Here is a 27,947-nt window from a genome sequence, read left to right as displayed (position 1 = left end):
TTAGCTCATTTCTTCTTTAGAGACCTTCGTCATAGTATTTATAAATACTCCGCACTTGTGATCGTATTGTTATACATTCCTTCCCTAAGAGTTCTGTTCAGAGTTCCCTTTTTGCTCCAACCGCCTCCCCTAAGTTACGGAAACTTTCATCCTGCAGTCGCATTTCTTCGCATGCGCGGAAATTATTTTTCCCTATATCTTAGGATACCAACAACATGGCAATAAAAATCCTTCTACTATAACTGGGGCTTTGCTTTAACTAATTTCCTTTATGTTTACTACTTGTTGCTGAGGTGTCTCCGTCAAGAAAAAGTCGACTATGTTCAATCTAAAGGAAATTAATAGGAGATCTACTTCGGCGGCTACTGTTTTGAGGTAAAACGTGTCATGAAATCAGGCTCTTTCCATGTGACGCACAAGGCCCTGATTTCTTTGTACTCAAGTAGCAACAACAAGTTTTTATATGACACCCATAAATCGTTAGCGCATTTAAAAGGCACTAAAGGCAAACAGAGTTAATCAGCAAGATATATTTTCGCGACATGATATAGTGTATGCGATAAAAACTAAGAAACTTACATGTCTCTAGTTATACAAGTCAGCACAATAACACATTGTTAGTCAGTCTTTCTCTTGAAAGTAATAACATTGCGGGTTTGAGACGTCAAGTTCAAGGAAGTTGTTTAGTACAATTTATTTTCTTTACCTCCTCTTCGAAATCCTGGGCGATTACAGTTCTAAAAAATTCGTTTTCCCTAAGTACATAAAGGTGAATTTAAAAACGCGAGGAAACTGTTAATAAGTTAATTAAGGACGTTCTCGCGAAAATTTCCAACATTGATTTTCTTTCTAAGACTTTAACCACTGTAAGATGTTGAGTTAGTTATGTCAGAAATGTAAAAAGATGGGGGGTCACCGACTTCGTTTTGGAGAAAACATACCGGGAAGAACACCCTAAATCTGAAAAACTCGGGCTTCGTTAGCGAATAAGGCCACAGTGTCTGTAAGCCCAAAATTAAAAACATTGCAATTAGATCTTTGAAGTGAAATGTTCTCTGCCAAATACTGTTTAACTGGACCTATTAAGTGAATTTAGTCAACTGGTGAGGCTCCTTAACAAACAAGTTCGCATTTAGCGACCATAGCTTAGCGCGCCTTGCAGCCGCAAGATGGCAGGATTCGATGTCCCGTGGACAGAAAACTTGGATTTTTTTTTAAACTTCACACATTGATTTTTTTGTTAATTTTTGGACAATGTGGAGATAATTGTAAATAAAATCTGTTTCTGGAAAGAAAAGTGGGGGTCACCAAACGTCGAACACCGTTAAATCCAGGCAAAGCTATAGCAGTGGCCATCTGCCCTATCATTGTTCATTTTATTACTTAGCCCTCGCTCTCATGCATGACGTGGCGTGTGAATTTGCGTGCGCAGTAAGGATGCAAAGAATCAATTAGCGCGAACTTCCTTATTAAGTGACTAGCGTTTATTTGGCCACAGTTATAAAATCGGCTTGATGCTCATTTAGAATGAATGCAAGATAATCACCCCAGTCACACTAGTTTAGGTTTGTAGTTCAGGTGACATTCCTAAAAACAGTTGGCTAAAGGATGCTTTGTGTTATACAATGTTGTCGGTTGAGCACGAACGTCTCTGACTGTAGTCGCTCGATTGGTCTCTATCGTTTTTCCAGTTCAGGTTTTACCTTGTTTCTCTCTTAGCTTGTTTTCTTGTTACTCTGGCTCGGCTGGTCATTATGCTTTCCTCGGGCCGCTGTCTTTTCAGTTTTTTACAATTTTTGCAATTTTCGCAAAGTTTCGTGGTCACGTGGTCTTCCCTTGCACACGGCTCCCCTGCGTGTTCATGAATTTTCGTTTTCTTTGACGCCATCTACATTTGAAGGAGATTTTGCGCCTCGAAATTTTTCCCATTTTTTTTGTAAACTTTTCTAATTTGCTGAGATGCGATGAAAAAAAATGTAAATTCAGTCATTTTCGTAGGTGTGTTATTCAATCCGCAAGAAAAGAATTTAAAAAAAATAGACAGGCAACGATATATCTCTCAAACTTCCTGCCATTTATTTTACATCAGCAAACGTCAAGAAAAAAATTCCAAATTACACCCAGTAATCAGATGAATCACCCGTTATATGATAAAGAACTTAACGACTGTCTCATTATAACTGTTTACGCAGGAATGGATCTTTTGCTTCGAGATCTAAGCCTGAGGTTTAGGAACTTCTTCAACAAAGATACGGGACACTGAATTCCAGCCTGTGTGGGCATCACAATTTCCATAACTAGCACAATTACCAACCCAGAATCCCACGCGCACCTTGCCTTTGTGGATGTTGTTACAGTGCCCTTCGATATGGCGGACACGAAGGAGATTTTTACCACTTCCTTTATACATGTACATAACACCGTCAATTGGAAGGGGTCCTGAACATTCAGCACCATTGAAAGTGAAATACCAACGTTTGCAGCAGCTGTCACAGTTGTAGACTCTTAGAACGCCAGTCCAGTAAACATGGAGGGAAGTGTCAGAGAAGTTCTTGGTGAACAAACACTCCTGTGGGAAAAATAATCATAAGCATGATATGAAGACATCCTCTCTTGTCATTGTGATTTTTTACCTTTCTTTTATTTCCTAGCTATTATCATATTCATATATGTAATAGTTTAGTCACTTTAGCAGTAAAGATTAGTTAGGACCGGCGCAAAGCTTAATGGTAAAAGAAAATACTAACCTTGATCAGGCCGTGGTCTTTGTCCTCACTCAGTTTCCACGCGCATTCTTTCCAGTTCCTGTAATCCATCACACCAGGAGTCCCAGGGATTCCACTTGTTCCTCTCTCTCCACGCTGCCCCTTTTGGCCGGGAGGGCCCTGGACTCCAGGTTCTCCTTTAGCGCCATTCTTTCCACTGATACCAGGAGTTCCTGGAGGTCCCTGGGGTCCAGTCTTTCCCGGGCTGCCCTGGTCACCTTTGGCTCCGTCACGACCATCACGGCCATCCCGACCTGGTGCCCCAGGAGAACCAGGCTTGCCATGCATACCAGGTATACCACCATAATACACAGGAGGAGGCTGCTGTGATGGAATGAATAGAGTTACGAGTTATTTAGGCTTTTCAATCATATATTTTTACAACATATATATATATAATTTTTTTTTTCATGGAGATTTTTTCTCTATTTAGTTTAATTCTCAAGGTTTAGTACTTTACTACATTAAAAAGATATCACCTTTGGCGAAATTTCGATGGCAAATAAATCAATATTTGCCAATAAGTGTCGTTTTACTCTTACCAGAAATTAACATTTTTCAGGTAACAAAATAACTCACCATTTTGTACGATGGTTGATTGGTTTTGTTGTTTGCTGTGACACAGTAAATCAACAAAAACATCGCAGACAGGGACAACAAGGACATCACAGAGACTTTATGTGAAATGAAGGCCATTTCTTTGTTCTTCGATTCACGATCTCGCTACGGAAAAACGATTATAAAGACCAGGTCAGTACACATTTCTGTGGGGATGACGGTGAATGGCAAATCCTACAAAAGAGATTTTATTTTTTGAAACGTTTTCTTTCTTTTCACAAATTTGAATTGAAATTTTGGTCAAGTGGTGCTGTTTTAATCTATAAGAACTGACTTGTGACATTCACAAACTCTCTGGAAGCTGTTTTTCAGTGTTGTGCTAAAACCCGATTTGTGCTCTTTACACGGAAATACTGCGAAAATTGAATTTCATCTCGTTCACTTGGGGCAAATTATGTCTAATTGGCATCAATGGGTACTAGCGAATATTGAAAGGATAGTGCTACTTTACAAACGAAACGTTGCGTATTTTTCCTCATGCAGGTGCTTTTTGTACCTGTGCGGGTGATTAAACCACGCATGGGAAGTTTCCCAATTTTCAGAGCAAACTCACACAATATTAGCTTTGAATTGGAGAAATTCTGGCCAAGTGGAGAAATGTGTAAAGCCATCTAAATTATAGAGAAGGGATTTTGCGAGCGATTTATTTCTATCTGAATTTAGAATGGCATCGAATAATTTTTTCTGGATTTTACAAGTAAGATAAAACTCGCCTGATTTGCCAAGACGCTTGAATTATTTTGGTGACATTACAATATTGAAAAAACTATTTTGTCGCAGAAGCAGGGACATTAGAGAAACAATATCGTACCTCTAAGCTCGAAGGACTGCTTTTCTGTTCCAAGCACCTGTTGAACAACTCGCTGTAAAGGAATGATAAGTAAGTTACTTGTGCAGTTAAGTTTTTAGCCTTTGTGTTGACTTTGGTTCGTGTTCGGACCAGTTTACTGTTGACTATGAGTCGAGCTGTTTCAATAGTAAATTACATCACTGATAATGCTGATGACAGTTGTTTTGTTTTTATCCAATAAGAAAAAAAATCGAATTCGACTTCCCGCTACGTTGCAACAAACAAGTTTCACGTTTTTGTCAGAGTTAAGGTTGCGGACAGTTTTTGTAAACAGGAATTCACAGTAATTTGTAGTGATATAGCGATTCGAACATAGCGTTAGCAATTCGACGACAAAGTATATTATTTTTGAAGACTTAAATTGAGGCAATTATCGGTTTTTGAATAATTGGAGGATTTGAGTTAAGACCTCTGTTGTAATGCGAATTGTCAATTCAGACGATTTTGACTTGTTTTTCAAAAAAAATAATAATCTTACGCAAACATTATCTGAACACTACCGTTCTTTATTCAATCTACGATATATGTACTTTGCATACGTGTTAGTGAAAGCGAATCTTTTCGCGAATAACTTGAGATCGTTCTTTTGTGAGGACTCCCGATTATATTAAGCGAGAGAACACATTATTATTTTGGATTTATGGCTCCGCAATTCTACTGATTACTAGTGCCTATGCCGTAAATTGACGAATATATCGAAACGGAATATTTCGAAATAAATATCAAAATCAAAATTTCAATTAAATATATATGGTACTGCACTTCAAGTCTGAGAAAAAGTTAAGGAGTGTGTGAGTCGGGCGCAAATCGAATCCGTTCCAGGGTTTTTTCTTGTTCTTTTGACTGAAGCGAGAATTTGACCACCACAATAATGAATCTTGGGACAGTGCATCAAAGTCTTTCATATGCTGATATTAAATTATCATCAACATTGCTCGCCATAAGCAACATCCGTAGGTGTTTCATTCTAGTAGTTCCTCTCTATCTTGTATCCGCTGAATTCATATTGCTAATTTCGATATCAATTCAAATGGTCATACACTTAACACATTCAATTCATTAGTTTTTTACGCGTCTTTTTTCATCTTGATAAAAATAATAAAATTTGGCAGACATCATTCGCACAGTGAGTGCGTGTTAATACGTAACGTTGACTTGATAATGTATCATAAAATGGCATAAATATTGTTTTCCTTTTTTGAAATTCTTAACAATTTGCTTGGAAGGAAACCTCAATTTGCTCTGATATACATCACTGATAAATTAAACTGGCTATGGCTGGGCAAAATAAGACACAGTTAATCGTTGGTGTTAGTTAATTAACGTAAAGGGTTTCTTGCTCAATACTATTCAAAGCCAAATTACATAAGGATTATTTTTAAATTTAGGCTTCAATCAATTAATGTAGAGAAGAAATTATCCGCTTGTGTTGATGGAATTTCGTCGGCTGTGTATATGTATTCCGTTTGTGCTTGTTAGAAACACTCTTCCCTTGAAATAAGACCATTCGCAAAAGTGACACCTAATAAATTGAAAAGTATTTTTCTACTAAATGTACATGTAGAATGAGAGACTTCCTTGTTTCTTGTTTTTTTTTTTTTTAATAGCAATCGCGGTAGCGATATAACCACCAGTTCTGTTGAAAAGCGCATTCGACTACTCCATGCATTCTCTGACAAAAGCAATTATAATTTAAAGCTAACATTTTGTCGGCAACCATCTTTTGATATCTCCATGTATACTTTTGATAGGTTGAAGAATCTTGTCTAGCTCACATCTGAGAATATAAAGCCACGTTAGCCAGTAGTCAAGGACTTTTGCATCTATCTTACTGATATCAATGAATTATCATTCGAATATTTAAAGCCTCTAGTAAATTAATATAACAAATTGGCTAAGTTTTACAAGCGAGTTCCACTAGTTTTGCAAAACAGCGTTTCCACTGCAATGTAATTAATGCTTCCAGTCAGAGTCTCACAAAAATTCTATAAGCAAGAGAATGGAGAGCGACTCAACTTAGTACCAATCAATCAATCAATCAATGTATTTAACGTGGTCGGTACGCTTAGCTAAAAAGCTAGTTTACAGGTACGCCACGAAAAAAAAAAAAAAAACAGAAAAAAATAATTATAAGTGCCTTATGAAGGTATATAAATTTAAATGAATTAAGATTAAGAACTAGCTATATTAGAATATAAGAATTAACAGTGTAGTCAAAAGTAAAATATATAAGAAAATATGAACATTAAAAGTAGTAAAAATTGATTAAGGATAGATCCACTTCGCACTCAGAGTCCCGTGAGATCTAATGCTTTTAAGTTGTTTTTAAAAGTAGTGTACGTTTGTATCTTTCGAGACTCGTCCGGTACCAGTAGCGTTCCACAATTTCGATGCAGCGTATCTCCATGATTTTAAGCCGAAAGTTGTTGATGTTACTTTTGGAAGGTCTAGTATTGTGGTGCCCCTAAGGTTATAAGCGGAGCACCTTACTGTTACATGTACATTTTTTTCATCTCATATAACAGTAGCAAAGTCAGCGGCCCCCTAACCGAATAATAGAGGGCCAAACAAGCGAAATCTGGTAGCGATTTGCCCCTGTGCCCCAGTTTAAATTTGGAGCCTTGACAAATCTGTTTTCTTTTAGTACCTACAACTTTTGGATTTCTAGTTATTTATTTACTTGACTCTGTAAGTGCGGCCTGAATAGTACATGTAGCTCCCTAAAATTGAGATAGAATATTCTAAATGAAGCGGGTGAAAATCACATCAGCAGAGTAGGCAAATGTCTGGAGAAAAATATCGCAAAATAAAATCCTTCTTTTAAAATATAATCCCACGATAAAAGCGAAGCGGAAAGGAAAAATTATAAGTCCGAAATATAAATTATCATGACATGGGACGAATAAATATTTATAAACGTAACCGGAGGAAGTGTGTTTTCAGTCGTAGCTTTACTGAAACTAACTTCCTGTTTCATTATTTTCACTTTATATTTAAAACTGAAAGCGATACAGTTAATTGGTTTTTAAATTAATAAAGCCCTAACTATCCTGTTACTCCAAGAGTAATTGCTTTCTTTTACTTTTAATTAAGAATTTGAATTAAGAACTCTTACTTTCTTCTACTTGTCAACACAGACGATTTTGACTTGGTTGTCGAAAAATTTCGCCTTCAGGTCGTTCCAAAGTTTGCTCAATATTGTCACTGACAATAGCATCTCCGCATTATGTAAAAGACTTCGTGATAAAGTGTCCAAAAAGTTTACAGTTTATCAAAGAAAATTTGACGTTTCAAGACAATCAAATATCTTAGTCAGTGGCGAGGATTGTTCAGTCTCACGGGGTTTTTTGTTTAAAGGTTTTTCTGTATTTCCATTATTAAACATGTCATCGAATACATTGAACAAGTTTTTTCATAATTTCATTTTAACGTAGTTAACTATTGCAATGTTTATATTTTATCTGTTTCTTAAGTATCTGCAAATACACGGATTCTTTTTACGAAACAAATCACTGGTCAGTAGGACTCTGGCAAATCTATTAGCCTCACCAGGCTTTATGTTTCCTTGCAATTGTAATTCAGCGAATTATCGTTTGAGTGATTTTCTTTTTTTTTTTCCAATTCTGCGGGCAGCGCGCTGTCGCATTAAAATGCACAATTGAGTCAAGATACCGAGTTATGCAAATATTCAGTTTCGATGAATCATCAGAAAGTTAACTCTTCTTTTTCTCCGTTATAACACTTTAAAATCGATTATTGAGTCTGGATTATTCGAATTCATTCTCGATCTCTAACCGGCATACGTAAATAATAGAATAAAACCATATTAAAATTATATTAAAATTTTGATCCTGACTGGTTGAATGCCTCAAGTATTATCACCGACAAAGCACGAAATCGTTAAATTTTCACCGAGAGCTGAGGTTGTTTTATAATCTGAGTCGCATATTTTCCATTTCATCTATACCGACGAAACAAAACACCCGATCACCCGTCCCCCGGTGAACATGTACTACGACATCTCTGGGGCGATGCGCGTCTGAATAGGCCATTTTGAACCAAATTATTTTATGAACGCCGGCGCCCTTTTCTCGATTTGTAGCACTTAGTAAAAGCTAAAAAAGGTCTTTTTTCGATGTGTTGGTACAGGGATGACTTTCCTTGCGATGGAAAATAGACTATTCTTTCGAGTTAGCTTTCCGGACAGCATTGATTGAGTATACTGTTGTTAATCAGTTAAGGAAATTGCTAATTAACTTACACTTGCCGGATTACCTTACGATTTGTGAATATCTGTAAATATTGATTGCCTTCTCAAACTAACCGGTTGTTTTACGTACCTACAGTCAATTGTTGTTGGATTTTTCATTTAAGACAAGTACTCGTCGGTTGGGAGTCTTAAACTTGTTGAGTTTCCTTTCATTTGTGAATTTCGATGTTCTCAAACTTAGCAGTTATTTTAATTGCTTAAGTCAATGTTTCTTTGTTTAAGACGACACCTAAGCGAAACGTTCTTTTAATCAGTCATCTGCAAATTCTTACTAATCCCACAATTTTCAGCTTTATAATACATCCAAATATTCATTTCACCGCGCACATCTTGACTCTGTTGCTATCGGGAATCATAGAAATGTAATTTTGTCGAGAGCTTACCGTGTAGTATACTAAGGATTGAGCATTTGACTCACCAACCAACAAAGCCCTCGACAATTAGACGATCGGTGGTATTTCACTTCGCAGATGTTCACAGTTTTTCTGAAATTGTATTTTTCGTTAGTTTTCGTTTTACTTTGGCGTATTTTCACATTTGAAACTAATAGTCTCGAAGTGTTAATGAATCAGGAAGTTATCCTCTTCAGTAAGTGAAGTCACTTCTTAATGTACAAGTTCCTGCTGTGCCTTTGTCCTTTTTACAAAATTAAAAAGTGGTTAAGTTTCTCTTACCTTCGCATCATTGCCTTTCATCTGTCTATAGACGATTGACCGTAGTATTTTGAGGAATGGTTGCGCTGTTTTCATACTGCAGAGTAAAATCAGAACCTTTGGTTAACTTTAAGATCGTTTATCAATCTACGTATCCTGATGAGGTCATCAGCTTAGTACCCAGACTTATTCTTTACACTAAAGTGTGACATTGCCAAAGCCAGTCTCGTTCCCATGGTCCTCTCTCTATCTCGAGGTAGAAGAAGGTTGTGCCAAAGCATGTATATGACGTCACCAGCTGTTCCCAGGGCCCTGCTTGTGTTATTTGCTCCTAAAAGACCAGGTAGAGCATTAATCTAGTCCCAGAAATGAGATGTTTTTAGTTGGATGAAATTTAAAATCAACCTGGATCACAGCGTAGAATCAAGGTGGAATCCATTGATTAGCTGTGCAAAGAATGACACATTTGATTTTTTTTTTTGATTACATAAATTTTCTTGCAACTAATACAGCAAGTCGTGAGGCTTCAGCTAACATATGCATGTGACCTCGGTGACAGAATAAACTATTCTTATTTCTTTCTCTCTTTTTTAAGCACTTAATTTAATATTCTAATTGTTCTCCGAATTCAGTCTTTCTTCCCTGACGTTGTTGTTTAAGCTAATGTTAATCTTTTACAGCTCTATATATTTAAAGGGAGACAAATAATTTAGCGGAAAAAGAACGTTAGGACAGCACACATTTCTGTTGTAAATCATCCTGCGACTTAAAGCGACTTTAGGCGACTTTAGGCGACTTTAGGTGACTTAAGGTCCCAGAGTAGGCCTCCGCTTTACGGTACTCGGTCAACAACAAACGCTTTAAGAACGAGAGAAACATACAGCTTCTTATCTTTTTTTGTGTGTTACATGTGTGCGGTAATGGCATATTTTCATCCCGCTTTATCGTTCCGGAGGGAACAGAAACATGCTTGTACATGTCATCTTAGGTGGAATTTGTATTTCAAAGAGGTGCAAAAACAATCGCAAATTTGGCAATTATTTAACAAAAAATTGTGAAGTTAGTGAAAAATCGGGTGGATTAGCATAAAATTGTAAATTTCGCCACAACGTACCGAAAAATCGTCGAGGCAGCGAATTTTTGTAAATCTTGTAGAGTTTAACAAAAAAATCGCAAAATTTGTTAAATTAATTTGAAATTCAAACGAAAGATCGTAGAATTTGTAAAATTTGAAACGGCGTTCAATCCTGGTCTCGGGAACAGGCGATTTATGCGTCTACTCCCAATAAAGGGGAAGTGATTTCGCTAATTAGACAAATATTTGAAGACTAAAAACCTAATTATTATTGCACAAATTATTGAACTAACTGGATTATTCAAATAAGGGCAAAATTCTATCATTTAATCAAAAGTTGCAGCCAGATTTACGCTTTAATTTCGAGTTACAAACTTCATTCCGAAAAATTGACTGTCAACCATCAAATGACCTACAATTTAATCGTCAACTGTCAAAACCACTTATTTTTAACCATCAATCGTCAAAGGCAACACACCCCCCACCCCTCCCCCTCTCATTGAGACCCTCCTCTTCGTTTGCATTGCACTTCACACTTTGGGTGACCGTACACGCATTTGGCTTGCATACAAAACCGGCCACAAGAAAGTGATACACGGTAGCTACTTTCAGCTGATGATTTCATATCGCTGTCAATGTCTTACGTCACTGACAAATTACACCTTTTGCTGTTTATTTACAGAAAATATCCATTCATTTGTGTTCAAATTTGTTTCATTATGGTTAATATATTCTCATTATCACCAATATAACATTCATTTGCGCGTAAGGAACGTTCCAGAATAACATTTGCATAGGTATTAACATTCAAAATCATCAAAAGATAAACAATATCTTCCTTTGACATTCATTGGCTGTAAATGTATTTTCATTTTTGTCGAAAAAAAATTCGTTGTCACGAAACGACAATCATTTACACTTTTGGACAATCCTTTTTCAACAAGACTTTCAATAACAGAATTTGCATGAGCACTCACAATCAATTGCATTATTATACAACCATATCCGTGAAGGTGACAATCTTTAGTACGTTGAGACAGACATTACCGTGTTTTCACCTAACGTTAAGAGAAAACAATAGCTCATTAGCGTAATTCTTTAGAACAGAGATCCCGCGCCCAATTTTCCTCGAAAATTTGATTACAGAACTAGGACCGTATGAACTTTTTTTAAGCGTATTTTCACAATCCTCCCCTTGCAGATATAAATTCAGCCTCTTACGAACCTTTGCGTACAACTCAGAGGGCGCACTACAGTATACCTGTGATAAAGTGACAGTTAGATTTCCCCACAAATGCCACGAAGAAATAGAATCCATTTGAACACAACGAAAGGATCATCAGGGCCTAAATGTGGACAATGGTATCGTTTCATGCAAACATATTTGCCACGATGCCTCAATAGTGAGGCAATTGAGGGATAAATTGTTCAGCAAATTTCATATTCTCTCTACCAAAAATAAATGTTGTTATGGCTGTAATGTTTGTCTCACCGCACTAAAGATTGTCACCTTCATGGATATGGTTGTATAATAATGCAATTGATTGTGAGTGCTCATGCAAATTCTGTTATTGAAAGTCTTTTGTTGAAAAAGGAATGTAAATGAACAGCAAAAGGTGTAAAAGTAACCCTTGCATTCAACAGTAGCATGCCGTATCAGTAAGACCGCACTTTCCATTTACTCATAGCCATTAGGAAACCTCACTTTAACAGAAAGTAGTTAGTCACGAATATTAGTGTACTAGAGAGGAGACAGTAACAAATGTGTGCTCGATGTAGTCCTTTACGATAAAGATATTTCTCAAAGTCAATTGCCAAGTCTGTCACAAACTGAAGAGCTAAAGATGATGCGTTGCAAGACATTTCGTTTTTTTCAAAGCTTCTATGTTTCATGTTGCCAGGTTTTTGTCAAAACATGACTGAAAGTTAAAAGTCTATATTCCATTAACTAATATAGCTTTCACATGATTGGCGGTTCTTCATCATCAGTTTATCCAATGACATGGCAGTCTATTTTAAACCTCTTTATTGCTTTGAATTCATTGTACACACGGATGTACTACACAAGAAACTTATCTCCGTTAAAACCGCTGTTAATATTAACATCCTTAGCTTGAGCATACTCGATGAATTTTGCAGCTTATCTGCCGAAATCTTTCACAATACGAACCGTCTTGTTTTAGGGCTTTATTATTAGTGTGGGCGTCGGAGGTTTCTACGTCAATAGAGAGCTTAAGCAAATCACGACGGCAAAGAGAACGCAACCAAAAAAAAAAAGGTTAAATGAGTAACAATGTCTGTGCACGTCCGTTATAAATCTCTGTGCATTTCTTTGCCGTCCTCTGCACAACAATAAACGTAAAACGACTAACTATTGCGTATTTTGGAGAACGCGAACAACGACGGCTAATTTTTCTTATTTTCATTTGGAGTGAAACGCTGGCTTTACATATTTAGCTTGAGCAAGTTCTGAGACCAATAGGCACATTAAGAAGATCTAGACAATTGCAAATTTCGACGGTAAATTATAAATAAACTTTTTAGTACGCGTTGTCCTCGAGGTCGCCGTCATCGTTGCTTTAACTCTCTCATGAGTAGGCTTATTAATGTTTGGAAATTTTCTTTATCTTTTCATTTTATAAATCGCCATCTTTGATTAAATATTTAGCTATCAACAATGTTGAAATAGCTCGACCCTTAACGTTGACGTTCCCGGTAGTTGTTTCGGCGCATTTTTACTACGTACGTAACTCATATACCGTGTTTACTAGTTTGAGCGCCGCGGCGATCTTAATAATTTCAGTGTTACATCGCAGCGTTTATTTTAGGGCGTTGCTCTTTCAAATATTTGTAACATTTGTGGATGATAACAAACAGTTGTTATTAAGAAAATTACGCCACTTCGAACTGAAAAACATTGTAATCCATCCAGGAAATGATTTTCCGAGGGTGGTTAAGGTTGAGTTTTATTGCCCGAATATACAGGCCCCCATCCAATTGACGGTGTTATGTACGTGGGGAAAGGTACGTAGTGGTAAAAATATCCTTCGCGTTCGCCATATTGAGAGGCACTGTAACAACATCCACAAAGGCAATGTGCGCGTGGGATTCTGGTTTGGCAATTGTGCTAGTTGTGGAAATGCTGACGCCAACACAGGCTGAGCCCTACAAATAAAGGTTGTATGTATGTATGTATGTATGTAGGTAGGTAGGTAGGTAGGTAGGTAGGTAGGTAGGTAGGTAGGTAGGTAGGTAGGTAGGTAGGTAGGTAGGTACGTATGTATGTATGTATGTATGTATGTATGCATGCCCGTGGTTTTTAGTTAGACTCATGATGATGTTTCAATTAAGCGCCGCTGGGTTGTGAATGAATGCGTCGCTTATTCGAGCGCGCCGCTCTCTAATATTTTTGCTCTCATCTTCGGCGCTTTATCGGAGGTGGCTTCTAAAAATATCTTGAGCGGGATTACCTTAGGAATAAGGTTGATATGCATACGGGTTAACTCTCTGACTATTCATCTCTCCTGGTTCACTACAATATCAATCAAACGCACTGTCGGGTTTCTAATCAGTCATAAATTTGATCCTTTGTTTGCTTAGACGGGTCTTTTTACTCATTATTCCTCTGTGAAATTTGAACCACTGAGGCCGGAAATGTATTGGAATAACGGGAAAAACATAGAAGAAGACAGCACGTCTTCTATATCCACATCCAACGCGCTTAAAATCACCTAAAAAATAAAAAGTAAATATATAAAAACTGTGTAAAACCGTAAACCGAGCCGGATAGTTTGAAATATATTTCGCTCTTCAAACTCAGAATAAATGAACATAAAAAAAACACACACACACACAAGGACCCATTTCTTTTGTCTTGTTTAGTTCACTCGAAGAACAATGAAACTGACTTAGCTTGTTCTCTTTTTTTTCTTTTTCTCGGTCTGTTGTTAGCTTTGTTGTGATCAAGACATCACAAAAATAACAGCGCAGAAAAAGAGAGAACAAACAGAAAAAGAATGAAAAGAAAAAAAAAAAGAAAGAAAAAACCAGAACAACAGAACACAAAAATATCCCTGCCATTCCTCAAGTCATTTATTAAATAACTACAACATCAGCGTCAAAATATAATTTAAAATCGCACCCAGCAATCAGACAAACCGCGCGTTATACAGAATTAAACAATTTATAGCCGTCCCATCTTAAGTGCTTATGCAGTAATGGAAGTTTTTCTTCGAGATCTAAGCCTGAGGTTTAGGAACTTCTTCAACAAAGATCCAGGACACTGAATTCCAGCCTGTGTTGGCGTCAGCATTTCCATAACTAGCACAATTGCCAAACCAGAATCCCACGCGCACATTGCCTTTGTGGATGTTGTTACAGTGCCTCTCAATATGGCGAACGCGAAGGATATTTTTACCACTACGTACCTTTCCCCACGTACATAACACTGTCAATTGGATGGGGGCCTGAAAATTCTGCACCGTTGAAAGTGAAATACCAGCGTTTGCAGCAGTTGTCACAGTTGTAGACTCTTAGAACGCCAGTCCAGTAAACATGGAGGGATGTGTCAGAGAAGTTCTTAGTGAACAAACACTCCTGTAAAAACAAAATAATCAGCATAAGCAAGATATGATCACATCCTCTCTTCTCATCGTAATTTTTGTTACGTTAAGTTCATTTTCTAGATATAATCAGATGTTATAGTTTAGTCGCAAAGATCAGTTAGAACTAACTTGTTTTAATGCTAAAACAAAAAACTCACCTTGATCAGGCCTTGGTCTTTGCCATCATCTAAGTTTTTCCATGCACACTCTTTCCAGTTCTTGTAAGCCATCACACCAGGAGTCCCAGGGATTACACTTGTTCCACTCTCCCCGCTCTGCCCCTTTTCGCCGGGAAGGCCCTGGACTCCAGGTTCTCCTTTCGCACCATTCTTTCCATTGAAACCAGGAGTTCCTGGAGGTCCCTGGGGTCCAGTCTTTCCCGGGCTGCCTCGGTCACCTTTGACTCCTTCACGACCATCACGGCCGTCACGACCTGGTGTCCCAGGAAAACCGGCCTTTCCGTGCATACCAGGGATACCAACATAACAGAAAGCAGGAGGCTGCTGGTTTGGAATGAGAAAAACGTCATGAATTATTCGGGATTCACAATCATAATTTTAACGCTGTTTTTACCAGTCACTCGTATACAGAGTTTTTGTAATTTGAATTAGTTACAGTGAGTCAATTCTCAAGGAGCAGTACTTTACTACATTTAACAATTATCCGCCAAAGGCAAAGTGAACATTGGTAAATATTCACTTCTGAAAATTATACTAACAATAACATTACCTTATATTTAATTAGCGATATTGCTGCGACTAAAAAATATTAAAATTCAACGGTATTAAGAATATGCCAATTCAAGAAATCATACGAAATCTGTTGGTGCAGGTTTTTACTAATCAAAAAATCCTTTGTTCCACTATGGAGGCTTAAATTTTACTCAGGCTTTTTCTTGCTTTTAAAGTTTATACCAGGAGCCATAATGTTTATACTTCTTAATTTTTCTTCCTACTAGAATCAGGTCCCTGCATTTCCCCTTGCTTTGGTTGTGATTTTTTACAATTTTAAAAGTGAGAAAGGGAAATACTGTAGTTTATATTCAAGGAAAGCCCAGAGTGTTTGCGCAACTCAACTGGAAAGCTATAAATAGGGCAACGTGGACGCATCTGTAATGTCCAAAGTTAAATCAAAATTTGCAACGAAATGTCATTTTACTCTTACCAGAAATTAAAATTTGTCAGCTAACGCAATAACTCACCATTTTATACGACGGTTGAGTGGTTTTGTTATTTGCTGCGGCACAGTACATCAGCAAAACTATCGCAGACAGGGACAACAAGGACATCACAGAGACATTATGTGAAATGAAGGCCATTATTTTCTTAGTTCGTTACGATCTCGCTACGGAAAAACGTTTACAAAGACCAGATCAGTGCACATTTAGGTGGGGATAACGGTATGTAAGAGGCAAAATCTACAAAAGAGACGTTATTCTCCGTGTTAAAAAATTATAGCGGGATTTTCCAACATTAAAACGTTTTCTTTCTTTTTACAAATTTGAATTGGAACTTTGGTCAAGTGCTGCTATTTTAATTTAATAGCGGGGACATTCAAACTCTCTGAAAGCTGTACTTCAAGTCGTCTACTAGCTTCTACTAAAATCGGATTCGTGTTTCTTATCTCAGTGGAAATGCCGCGAAAATTAATTGAATCTCTTACTCACGACAAATTTCCTCTCTTTGTCCAATAAGAAAAAAGTGGGATTTTAATTTCCTGTTACGTTGCATTAAACTGATATCACCTTTTTTCTCATAGTGAAGACTGTGCGGAGTGTTAGTCGAATGGACCTTGGAGTGTTTTCTAAACTTTTTACCCTTAGCGATTCGTCGATCAAGAATCTTGTCCTTCAAGACTTAGAAAAGGACAATTATCAGTTTTGTTTTTCTGAAGGTTTGAGTTAAGACCTCTTTGGTTATGTTACTGACGATCTTGACTTGTTTGTCAAAAAGAAAAATAGTCTTACGCAAACATGTTATGCACACTACTGTTCTTCATTCAATCAACGATATTTACTTTACACAAAACTGTTTGTGAAAGCGAATCTTTTCGGGAATAACTTCGAAAATTTCTATGGTAAGGGCTCTATTGTTAACCAAAAGAACATTTCCATTTCTGAAATTATAGTTACTATAGATTAATTTTAGTGCACGTTGCGTAAATTAAAGAATCGAAACGATATATTTCTCAAACAAATATCAAACATCAAAATTCTGATGAAATTTTGCACTGGACCTAAGTTCTAATAAAATGTTAACAGGTCTGTGAGTTGGGCGCAAATCAAATCTGTTTTCCCCTCTTTCTCGTTCATTTGCCGAAACTGAGCATGTGTTCACCACAATAATGAATCTTGAGACAATACATGAAAGTGTTCCATATGCTGATAATTAGCAACAACGTTGGTCGCCTCTAGCAATATATATGGCCGTAAGTGTTTCATTATAATATTTCCGCTATATCTTGTGCCCGCTGAATGAATATTACTAGTTTCGATACTATTTCCAATGGTCATGCACTTAACACGTTCATGTCATTAGTTTTTTACGCATCTAATAATAATAATAATAATAATCGATATTTAAACAGGGTGACCCCTTCAGTCGCAGGACTGGTATCAACGAGGGCCCTGTATAACGTAAAATAAAAAGAGCATGTATAAATAATATATATCTATAAAAAACTAACTACTTTAAAAGATACGCTGAAATGTTTAAAAAATGAAAAAGCTTAAAAAGGTAATAGCGTTCTCATAAAAATTGGATATCAAATTGAAAATGTTCTAAAAAATAACCTAAGAAAAAAAATCGGAGATAGCCTTGAAACGTTCCTTAGGTGGTAAAATCTTTATGTTCGTTGGAAGGCTATTAAATGTGCATGCACCATGATAATAAAAAGACTTTTTAGCGACATCTAGATGAAATTTGGGAAGTATAATGTCAGTGATTGACGATCTAGTGCATCTGTTAAAAACATGTTGGTTGTCGCTCTGGCAGCGTAACAGGAAATAGTCTTTAAAGTATAGAGGAACTTCTCCGACCAAGCACTTGTTAACTACCAGTGCACAGTGCTTTTCCATGGTTTTTGTAAGAGGCGACCAGCGTAGGTTCTCGAGTATTGTTTCCGTGGCTATGTCAGGTTTAAAACCGTATACGATTTTCGCAGCTCGTCGTTGCAGGCGTTCAAGAGTCTTTCTGTTAGTGCTTCCCAGAGGGCAAAAGCACGTATCACAATAGCTTAATATCGGTAGCACCGTGGGCAAATAGATCTTATTTGCTGCTTCCGTGGTTAAACAACCTCGTAATCGTGACAGGAGGCCAAGTCTGCTGGCAACTTTTGACCTTAAATAGCTTATGTGATCGTTGAAAGATAAACACTCATCTAGCAAGACTCCTAGGTACTTGAACGACTTTACTTGGTTGACTTCCTTTCCTTCCATGCAAAGCGGACTATGAGATTCAGATCTGACTAGCCTCTGCCGAGTTCCAAATAAAACATACTCAGTTTTTTTTAGGTTGAGGAAAAGACCGTTCGCTGTTAACCAGTTAGAGACGTTATTGAGATCAAGACTTAAGTTCAGCTGTAGTTGGTCAATGTTTGAAGCAGCAGTAAAAATAACGGTGTCGTCGGCATATAACATAACACTAGACAGACCAACGGCCAGGGGAAGATCGTTTATGTAAAGAATAAACAAGAGAGGCCCTAACACGGAACCTTGAGGTACTCCGCTACTGATGTTGGCGGCAGAAGAAAGGTGATTTTCAATGGACACTCTCTGAGTCCTGTTAGTGAGATAGCTCTCAAACCACGAGAGAGGCTGGTCTTGAATTCCATATGTGTACAACTTGTTTAAAAGACCGTCATGAGGAACAGTATCGAAAGCCTTTTTCAGGTCAATAAACACCGCACCCGTCAATAGCCCTTTGTCCATATGACCACGAATTTTATCTGTAGGGAAGGTAACGGCCAACTGAGTTGAATGATTTGCGCGAAACCCCGATTGATAAGGCGAGAGAAGAGAGTTTTCTGATAGGTAGCTATGTAGCTGATGGCAGACAGCTTTCTCCAGAATTTTCGACAAGATCGGTAAAATTGATATAGGCCTGTAATTGTCCAGATCATCTTTGTTTCCAGATTTGAACAAGGGTACAACCTTTGCTTGCTTCCATTCAGACGGGACTGCACCAGTTTCAATAGAAAGATTTATCAAATGTTTTACACAGTCAGCTATCACAACTGCGCTGTCCTTTAAAAGTCTAGCAGGTAGACCGTCTAGACCTGTAGCTTTCTTGAGTTTTATGCATTTAAGTTGCTTAAGCACAAACGGTTTACCCACTGCTGTGAACTCAAAATAATTCTTTGTAAACAGCTCCTCGGTTGTAGAATTAAAAACTGGTCTTGCATACCGGCATGATTCAAATAACTTGTTCACAACAGATGTAAAGTAAGTGTTAAACAATTCTGAAATGCTTTGTTTATCAGTAACAATCTTGTCATCTGCCTCGATACAGGTCGGAATAGATTTCTGTTTCGCGTCCGGCATTATTTTCTTCACAGACCTCCAGAAAGATTCAGAATCGCCGCTGTTCTCTTCAAGTAGTGATCTACTATAGCTTTCCTTAGCACGTTTAATCCTTGCACTGACTTTCTTTCGGAGTAATCGATATGCGGCCAAATTTTAATGTCTAATTTTGATCTACGATATTTCTTGAGACTGGCATCCCGAGCTCTCATCATCTGTTTGATTTCCAGCGTAAGCCATGGACAATTACGTCCTCTAACTTTTTTGTCGATTAGTGGAGCATGTTTGTCACATTCAGCCGTAAAGTTGCATTTCCACAAAGACCAGGCTTCTTCGACGTTAGTCGAACTCAACACATCATCCCAGGGGATTTTCTTCAAATCACTGCAGAAATTAGTTGGATCATATTTAGCATAATTCCTGCACTTTATCACACGAGGTTGTTCTTTGAAGTTATTTATCTTTCGAACTGAAATTAGCATATCATGATCACTCAGACAGGATTCAGCAACTACGGCTCGAGAAATGTTTCGTGGATTTGTGGTGGCAAACAGGTCAATAAGTGTAGCGGTGGTTGACGTAGACCGTGTTGGTTCATTAATCAACTGTGTTAAACCAAAGGTTTTAAAAATCTCTTTCAACTTTTTGGTTTCAGAGCTTGGTTTCTTAGGCAAATAATCACAGTTGAAGTCCCCGTTTACAACAATTTCTTTTCCCTCAGCCGCGGCAGAGTCCAGGCTGTTGTAAACGCGAGCCAAATAATCTACGTCAGGCTGGCTGTCTGACTCTGAAGGTGGCCGATAAAATGTTCCAAACAGTATGCTTTTAGATTTAGGCAGAAAAATCTCAATCCAAACAGATTCATCAATTTCGAGGTCAGATCGGCGCACAGCATTAATTGACTCACTGACGAACACTGCTACACCGCCTCCTTTCCTCACCAATCTATCTCTTCTAAAAAGTGTAAAGCCAGGCAATGACACTTCTGCATCCGAAATGTTACTGTTGAGCCATGTCTCAGTTAAAGCTATGATGTGAATTCGTGGACTTTGCGTTATGAAAACACGAAGTTCATTTAACTTCTTCCTCAAGCTTCTGATGTTTTGATAGATGAACTTAAGACCACGCAACTTTAGAGTAGCATCAGATGTTGCTGGTACAACAAAGCTATCGTTTAGACTGTCATCGAACTGTTGCTCAGCAGAAGATGGAACTGAGCAAAAATGACAAGTCGAGCCAGATTCAAAGTTCGCATCCAGGCATTTTAAATGGAAGCGCGATTTGCATAAAACGCAAAATCCAAAAGCCTGATTTCTTCTGACCGTCTTGAGACACCGAGGACAGGTTATTTTAGTGGAAGGTTCAGGATTTACGGAGATATCATTGCACTGAAGTAGTAAACTTGCAAGAAGAACAGATCTTGTAAGCCTGACAAGCTGAACCTTGGCGACAGGAGTGAGGGAAAATCCAAAATGGCGCCCACTAGAAGTTTTCTTTCTCACGGGCTGCTTAAAACCGACGAAAGAAGAGAGCTCCTGTCCAACAGCCAACCCAGAGCTATTGACTTCTTGGTTAACCAACGGTGTAAGACATTTAGAATTAGAAAGATCCCTTGTAAACACGAAGACGAGTAGAAGAAGAACGCCGCTTCGCATCACACGACATACCGCCATGGTTTTTTTAGAACTCTTTTCATCTTGATAAAAATAATAAAATTAGGCAGACTCATTGGCACAGTGAGTGCGTGTTAATACGTAACGTTGACCTGACAATGTGTCATAAAATTATTAATATTCTTTGTTGTTGTTGTTTTATTATTTATTTATTTTTTTTGAAATTCTTAACAATTTGCCTCGAAGGAAACCTCCCCTCTTTCTTTGATATAAATCAATAATAAGTTAAACTGGCTATGGCTGGGCAAAATTGGATACTGTTAATCGCTGGTGTTAGTTAATTAACGTGAGGGGTTTCTTGCTCAATACTATTCAAAGGCAACTAACATAGTATTATTTTTAAATTTAGGCTTCAAGCAATTAACGTAGAGAAGAAATTAATCGCTTGTGCTAATTGAATGTCGTCAGCTGTGCATATGTTTTCCGTTTGTGCTTGTTAGAAGTTTGAAATAAAAAAGACCATTCGCAAAAGTGACACCTAATAAATTGAAAGGTATCTTTCTACTAAATGTATGTAGAACTGAGAGACTTCTTTGTTTCTTTTTTTTTTTAAGAATTCGATCAAGGTAACTATGTAAACACGAATTCTGTAGGAAAGCGCATTCGGCTAATCCATGCATTCTATGACAAAAGCAGTCATGATTTAAAGCAAACATTTTTTCGGCAACCATCTTTCAATATCTCTTGTCTAGAATCGTGTCTAGCTCACATCTGAGAATATAAAGCCACATTAGCCAGTAGTCGAGGACTTTTGCATCTATCTTACTGATATCAATGAATTATCATTCGTATATTTAAAGCCTCTAAATTAATATAACAAATTGGCGAAGTTTTACAAACGAGTTAAAAATTGTAAATTGCCATAGCACGGGTCTAATAAATATTTATAAACGTAACCGGACGAAATGTGATCTCAGCCGTAGCTTCACTAAAACTAACTTTTAGCTGCAATCTCTCCGTCGACAAAATCCTGTTTCACTATTTTCACTGTATATTTAACACTGAAAGCGATACAATTAATTGTTTTTAGATTAATAAAGCCTTAAGTGTCCTGGCATTTCAAGAGTAATTGCTTTCTTTTACTTTTAATTAAATAATTTGAATTAAGAACTCTTCTTTTCTTCTGCTTGTCAACACAGACGATTTTGACTTGGTTGTCGAAAAAAATCGCCTTCAGGTCGTTCCAAAGTTTGCTCAATATTGTCACTGGTAATAGCACCTTTTTATTATTTGAAAAATCCTGGTCAAATGGAGATATGTATAAAGCCATCCAAACTATAGAGAAAGGATTTCACAAAAGACTTATTTCTTTTTAAATTTTAGAATGGCATCGAAAATTTTTTTTATAGATTTTAGAGTTTCCACAAAATTTAAGAGTCCCTGTCCATAAAAATGGAAAATAACTCGGCAAGGGTCGAAAATTCGATTTCGCTCATATTTTCATGGTAGATAGGCTAGGGCATGACAAAAACTACTGGATAGTTTTTTTGGCAAAATATCCTTTTATTTCAAAGAAATATGCAAATTACCAAATTCCGTTAGGATCGTCATTTGATGCACCATTTTATTAAGCAAGTTTGAGAGCCTCGCATGCAAAACCACATCATTCTTCCGTCTTTAAAACACTCCAGTATTTTTGTGCAATGTTTAAATGTGTACTGGGTTGATTCTAGGGAAAGTTGCGTTGTCGTTTTGGGTGCAAAATAATTAAATTTCGAAGACATATATTTCATTCACTTAAAAGTACTTCGTGAATATAATTAATTTTCACCGTGTGCGAAACCTTCAAATGGATCAAGCTTCTGGTGGTTGAATCGCAGAAGGATGGTCTACAGATTCCTGTAAAAATTTCTTTGGGCAAATGATTGTGAGCGACGCGAGAGCTTTTCAAAGTACGTCAAAAATGCAAACATTTGACCATCCGTCGTCAAATTTCAATTTACGGGTTAGACATATATTTTAGCATGCGCCACATGACTTGACCTATGTTAAGTTGAAATAGACTCAGAACTGATAATTTTGAAATGTTCTAACCTCATTTGCTGTAAAAGGGAAGGTGTTTCTCTCACCATTCGTCGCACATAAAGCAAAAGTTTGCTTTTGTTTACACAACGTCCGATGTACATCGCCAACTGTCAACTTATTTAACGGTCGAATACCATGAATCTGTGACCCTCTTTCGACACATATGATCACCACTGCATCTAAGTCAAAAACGGTTAAGTCATTTGTAGATAGTTGCTTGCTTTGCACTACACCAAACTATTACGTTTGATCATCATGGTTTGATGGCTTGAATCCTTGCTTGCAGCGGTTCCTTGTTCGTCACGCAATGCTGTCATCCCATTTTAGGGGGTAGGGGTAGGACAATTTCTATCCTAATACGTAAGGCTCCGTAAGGCTTGGAATCACTGGGAGCACACAATCGTGTTGAGTAGGAAGAGATTGAATTAAGAAATGAAAAGAATGAATAGTTTACCATTGCCCCTGTTGTCATCTTTTACTCGACCACCGCTACCTACATGCCCTGCGTAATACTGTAACGCTAAACTCATACCTAGGTCTTTTCGCGCTACGCAATTATTTTTGGTTTATACATGTAATACAGTGGGCTACCCCCGGGGAAATGGGTGGTGACCGCTTCATGGGGCTAGCCGCTCAAATAGAGATTGGTGTACCTTGAATATTTAATTTTTCACCATGTTTCTGCGCTTATGAACATCACTGCATCTAAGTCTAAAACGGCTGAGTCATTTGTAGATAGTTGCTTGCTTTACGCTTCGCCAAAATATTGCGTTTGATCGATTGCTGACCATTGTTGATAAGCGTGTCGGCGCAGCACAATCTTACAGCCGTTATTTGTTCGTCACGCAATGCTGTCACGGCATACGTTGCACATTATAATCTATTTTGTATAGAGTACTCTCAGGATAACTGAAACAATTTAATCATTTTTCATCTGTTTGTTCATATATATAATAATATGTGTATATTTATGTAATCGTGTTCTATAGTGTACGTGGCGTCGGTCCAAATCACGTTTGTTGTACGTTCTGACGTTTCAGACAACAGCTGATAAAGCTAGTGCCTGTACTCACTAGAATTTTAAGAAAATCGCCACAAACAAATTATAGATCAATGAAGCAAGAACTACCTGAAATAAAAATAGGAAATCACAACGGGTCTAATTCGTGAGAAAAAAAGATTAAATTTAATTGGTAATTACGTGAGTAAATAGCCCTGGCCATGCCATTTTATTTGGCGTATTTTGTTTGCTTGCTGGCGAGGCATTGGTATCTAACAGAAAATAGTGGACTGTTGTTAATACAGTCCAAAATTATCCTCAGTAAAATATTGTAAATAAAACACCTATTGACCAGTTACCTCCGCGGCCACCATTTGGTCATTCCGATAAGGGTTTCATTATTGTCTTTACCCCTATTAAGCGGCCACCCAAACTTTAAGAACTTTGTTTTGGAAAGGGCGATGGCAGATAAGAGTCTGAAACTGAAGTGCATGACGAGTGATAATTCAAACACACGTCTATCATGATTATCTTGAATTGACTCCATGTTCGCCAAGAAATTTATAGCCCGAGAGTGAAAAATTAAATATTCAAGGTACACCAATCTCTATTTGAGCGGCAAGCCCCATTAAGCGGTCACCACCCATTTCCCCGGGGGTAGCCCACTGTATTACATGTATAAACCAAAAATAATTGCGTAGCGCGAAAAGACCTAGGTATGAGTTTAGCGTTACAGTATTACGCAGGGCATGTAGGTAGCGGTGATCGAGTAAAAGATAACAACAGGGTAATGGTAAACTATTCATTCTTTTCATTTCTTAATTCAATCTCTTCCTACTCAACACGATTGTGTGCTCCCAGTGATTCCAAGCCTTACGGAGCCTTACGTATTAGGATAGAAATTGTCCTACCCCTACCCCCTAAAATGGGATGACAGCATTGCGTGACGAACAAGGAACCGCTGCAAGCAAGGATTCAAGCCATCAAACCATGATGATCAAACGTAATAGTTTGGTGTAGTGCAAAGCAAGCAACTATCTACAAATGACTTAACCGTTTTTGACTTAGATGCAGTGGTGATCATATGTGTCGAAAGAGGGTCACAGATTCATGGTATTCGACCGTTAAATAAGTTGACAGTTGGCGATGTACATCGGACGTTATGTAAACAAAAGCAAACTTCTGCTTTATGTGCGACGAATGGTGAGAGAAACACGTCAAATCGGCTTTGGACCTGCCTTTTACAGCAAATGAGGTTAGAACATTTCGAAATTATCAGCTCTGAGTCTTTTTCAACTTAACATAGGTCAAGTCATGTGGCGCATGCTAAAATATGTCTAACCCGTAAATTGAAATTTGACGACGGATGGTCAAATGTTTGCATTTTTGACGTACTTTGAAAAGCTCTCGCGTCGCTCACAATCATTTGCCCAAAGAAATTTTTACAGGAATCTGTAGACCATCCTTCTGCGATTCAACCACCAGAAGCTTGATCCATTTGAAGGTTTCGCACATGGTGAAAATTAATTATATTCACGAAGTACTTTTAAGTGAATGAAATACATGTCTTCGAAATTTAATTATTTTGCACCCAAAACGACAACGCAACTTTCCCCAGAATCAACCCAGTACACATTTAAACATTGCACAAAAATATTGGAGTGTTTTAAAGACGGAAGAATGATGTGGTTTTGCATGCGAGGCTCTCAAACTTGCTTAATAAAATGGTACGTCAAATGACGATTTTAACGGAAGTTGGTAATTTGCATATTTCTTTGAAATAAAAGGATTTTTTGCCAAAAAAAACTATCCAGTAGTTTTTGTCATGCCCTAGCCTATCTACCATGAAAATATGAGCGAAATCGAATTTTCGACCCTTGCCGCGAAATTAAGAATTTTTCTGATTTTTACAGGCAGGCACTCTTAAATGCCTTATTTGCAAAGAGGCTTGAGGTACCGTTTTTTTGTTGTTGTTGGAATATTGAAAAACTATATATTGAGATATTAGTCGCAGGAGCAAAAGAATAAGAGAAACGTATCGTACCTCTAAGCTCGAAGGATTGCTTTTCTGTTCCAAGCACTTCTTGAACAACTCACTGTAAGGCAATGATAAGTAAGTTACGTGTGCAGTAGAGTTTTTAGCCTTTGTGTTGACTTTGGTTCGTGTTCGGACAAGTTTACTGCTGACGATGAGTGACCTGTTTCAATAGTATATTACATCACCGATAATATTCACGACAGTTCTTTTGTTTTTATCCAATAAGAAAAATACGACTTTAACTTCCTGTTACGACGCATTAAACAAATATCACGTTTTTTCTCGAATGGACCTGACAGTGTTTTCTAAAACAGTGAGAGTGATATGATAACTTTTTACTCTTGGGGATTCGTCGATCAAGAATCTTGTCCTTTAAGACTTAAAAAAGACTTAAAAAGTGTCCAGGCACTTCAAGAGTAATTGCTTTCTTTTTCTTTTAATTAAATAATTTGAATTAAGAACTCCTGCTTTCTTCTGCCTGTCAACACAGACGATTTTGACTTGAATGTCGAAAAAATTCGCCTTCAGGTCGTTCCAAAGTTTGCTCAATATTGTCATTGACAACAGCACCTCTGCCTTATGTAAAAGACTTCGTGATTATAATTAAGTGTCTAAAGCGTTTACAGTTTATCAAAGAAAATTTGACGTTCAAAGACAATCAAATATCTCAGTCAGTGACGAGGATTGTTCAGTCTCACGGGTTTGTTTGTTTAAAGGTTTTTCTATATTTGAATCATTAAACATGTCATCAAATACAATTGGACATGTTTTTTCCATAATTCCATTTTAACGCAGTTAACTGTTGCAATATTTAATTAATTTGTTTCTCACTTATTTGGAAAGACGATTCTTTGCACGAAACAAATCACTGGTCAGTAGGACTCTGGCAAATCTATTACTCCCGACCAGGCTTTATATTGCCTTGCAATTGCAATTTCCTACTGCCCCATTAAAATACGCAGTTTAGTCAAGATACCGAGTTACGCGAATATTCGACATCGCAAGGCTAACTCTTCTGTTTCCGTTTTAACGTTTTACCAACTTTTTGACTGCGTTTGAGAGACTGAATCCCTTTAAACTGAAAAATATTTAATATGATTGGATTTTTCACTCGAGACCACACAAATCGGCTGGGAGACTTTAACTTGCTGGGTTTTCTTTCAGTTGTGTATTTCGATGTTCTCAAACTTATCGGTTATTTTAAGCGTCGATGCTCGATTGTTATTGATTTCAGTATTCTCGCCGATTTCGAGAGACGTTTTGTTAATCAGTCATCTGCAAATTCTTTCCAAACCCACAATTTTCAACTTCATAGTACATGCAAGTATTATTGAAATTCACTTCGCACTGCATCAGTTAACCTTGTTGCTTCCGTTAAATATGACAAAATGTTGGTAATTTGCCGAGAGTTGGCTGCTTATACTTTTAATTGCGTTAGTATTAATATTAAGGATTGATTTTTTGACCAGGGGCAACAGTCAGATTCCACGAAAATTAGATGATCAGTGGCTTTTCACCTCGCGGGTGTTTACAGTTTATCTGAATTCGTGTTTTTCGTTAGTTGTCGTTTTACTTTGGTGTATTTTCATGATCACATTTGTGACTGATCTCGCGCGCGAAATCTTAATGAATCGAGAAATTATCCTCGTCAATAGGCGATCCCATAACACGTTATGTACAAGTTCTTGTGGTATATTGTTCCTTTACGAAATTAAACAGCGATTAATTAAAGTTTCACTTACCTTCGCATCATTGCGCTTCACCTGTCTACTGACGGTTGACCGTAGCATTTTGGAGAACGCTTGCCCTGTTTTCACACCACAGAGTAAAATCAGATCCTTTGGTTAATTTTAAGAG

At 37.5% G+C, this 27,947-nt stretch overlaps 2 protein-coding genes across 3 annotated transcripts in view; both read right to left on the bottom strand.

Moving 5' to 3' along the window:
• Window positions 1-26,217, bottom strand: part of LOC145466490 (uncharacterized) — a 68,866-nt gene extending 42,649 nt beyond the window's left edge. Inside the window, exon 1 of the mRNA XM_081450219.1 lies at window positions 26,097-26,217. The gene's annotated coding sequence lies outside the window, so the exon portion shown is untranslated. The remainder of the gene's footprint in view (window positions 1-26,096) is intronic.
• On the bottom strand, window positions 2,075-16,557 carry LOC145466489 (collagen triple helix repeat-containing protein 1-like). 2 transcript variants are annotated; one of them, XM_081450217.1, is made up of 3 exons: window positions 16,037-16,557; window positions 14,994-15,338; window positions 2,075-2,569 (listed from the first exon to the last, which is right to left on the bottom strand). In XM_081450217.1, the coding sequence occupies exons 1-3, from the start codon at window positions 16,151-16,153 to the stop codon at window positions 2,216-2,218; spliced, it is 816 nt and encodes a 271-aa protein (XP_081306343.1). In that variant the 5' UTR covers window positions 16,154-16,557; the 3' UTR covers window positions 2,075-2,215. The 2 variants fall into 2 exon arrangements, with proteins under 2 accessions (XP_081306343.1, XP_081306344.1); XM_081450218.1 differs by lacking the exons at window positions 14,994-15,338; window positions 16,037-16,557 and adding an exon at window positions 2,748-3,053.
• Window positions 26,218-27,947: the final 1,730 nt, after the last annotated feature.

This window comes from Orbicella franksi, chromosome 13, assembly GCF_964199315.1.
Source record: "Orbicella franksi chromosome 13, jaOrbFran1.1, whole genome shotgun sequence".
Classification (NCBI taxonomy): Eukaryota; Metazoa; Cnidaria; class Anthozoa; order Scleractinia; family Merulinidae; genus Orbicella; species Orbicella franksi.
This window is presented reverse-complemented; position numbering and strand designations above follow the sequence as displayed.

Excerpts from the sequence above, each read along its gene's own strand:
- LOC145466489 (XM_081450217.1), bottom strand. The coding sequence starts at position 16,153 with ATGGCCTTCATTTCACATAATGTCTCTGTGATGTCCTTGTTGTCCCTG. Across the intron at positions 15,339-16,036 it reads CTCAACCGTCGTATAAAATG|CAGCCTCCTGCTTTCTGTTA; the intron begins GTGAGTTATTGC and ends ATTCCAAACCAG. Across the intron at positions 2,570-14,993 it reads AAGACCAAGGCCTGATCAAG|GAGTGTTTGTTCACCAAGAA; the intron begins GTGAGTTTTTTG and ends TTTTTCCCACAG.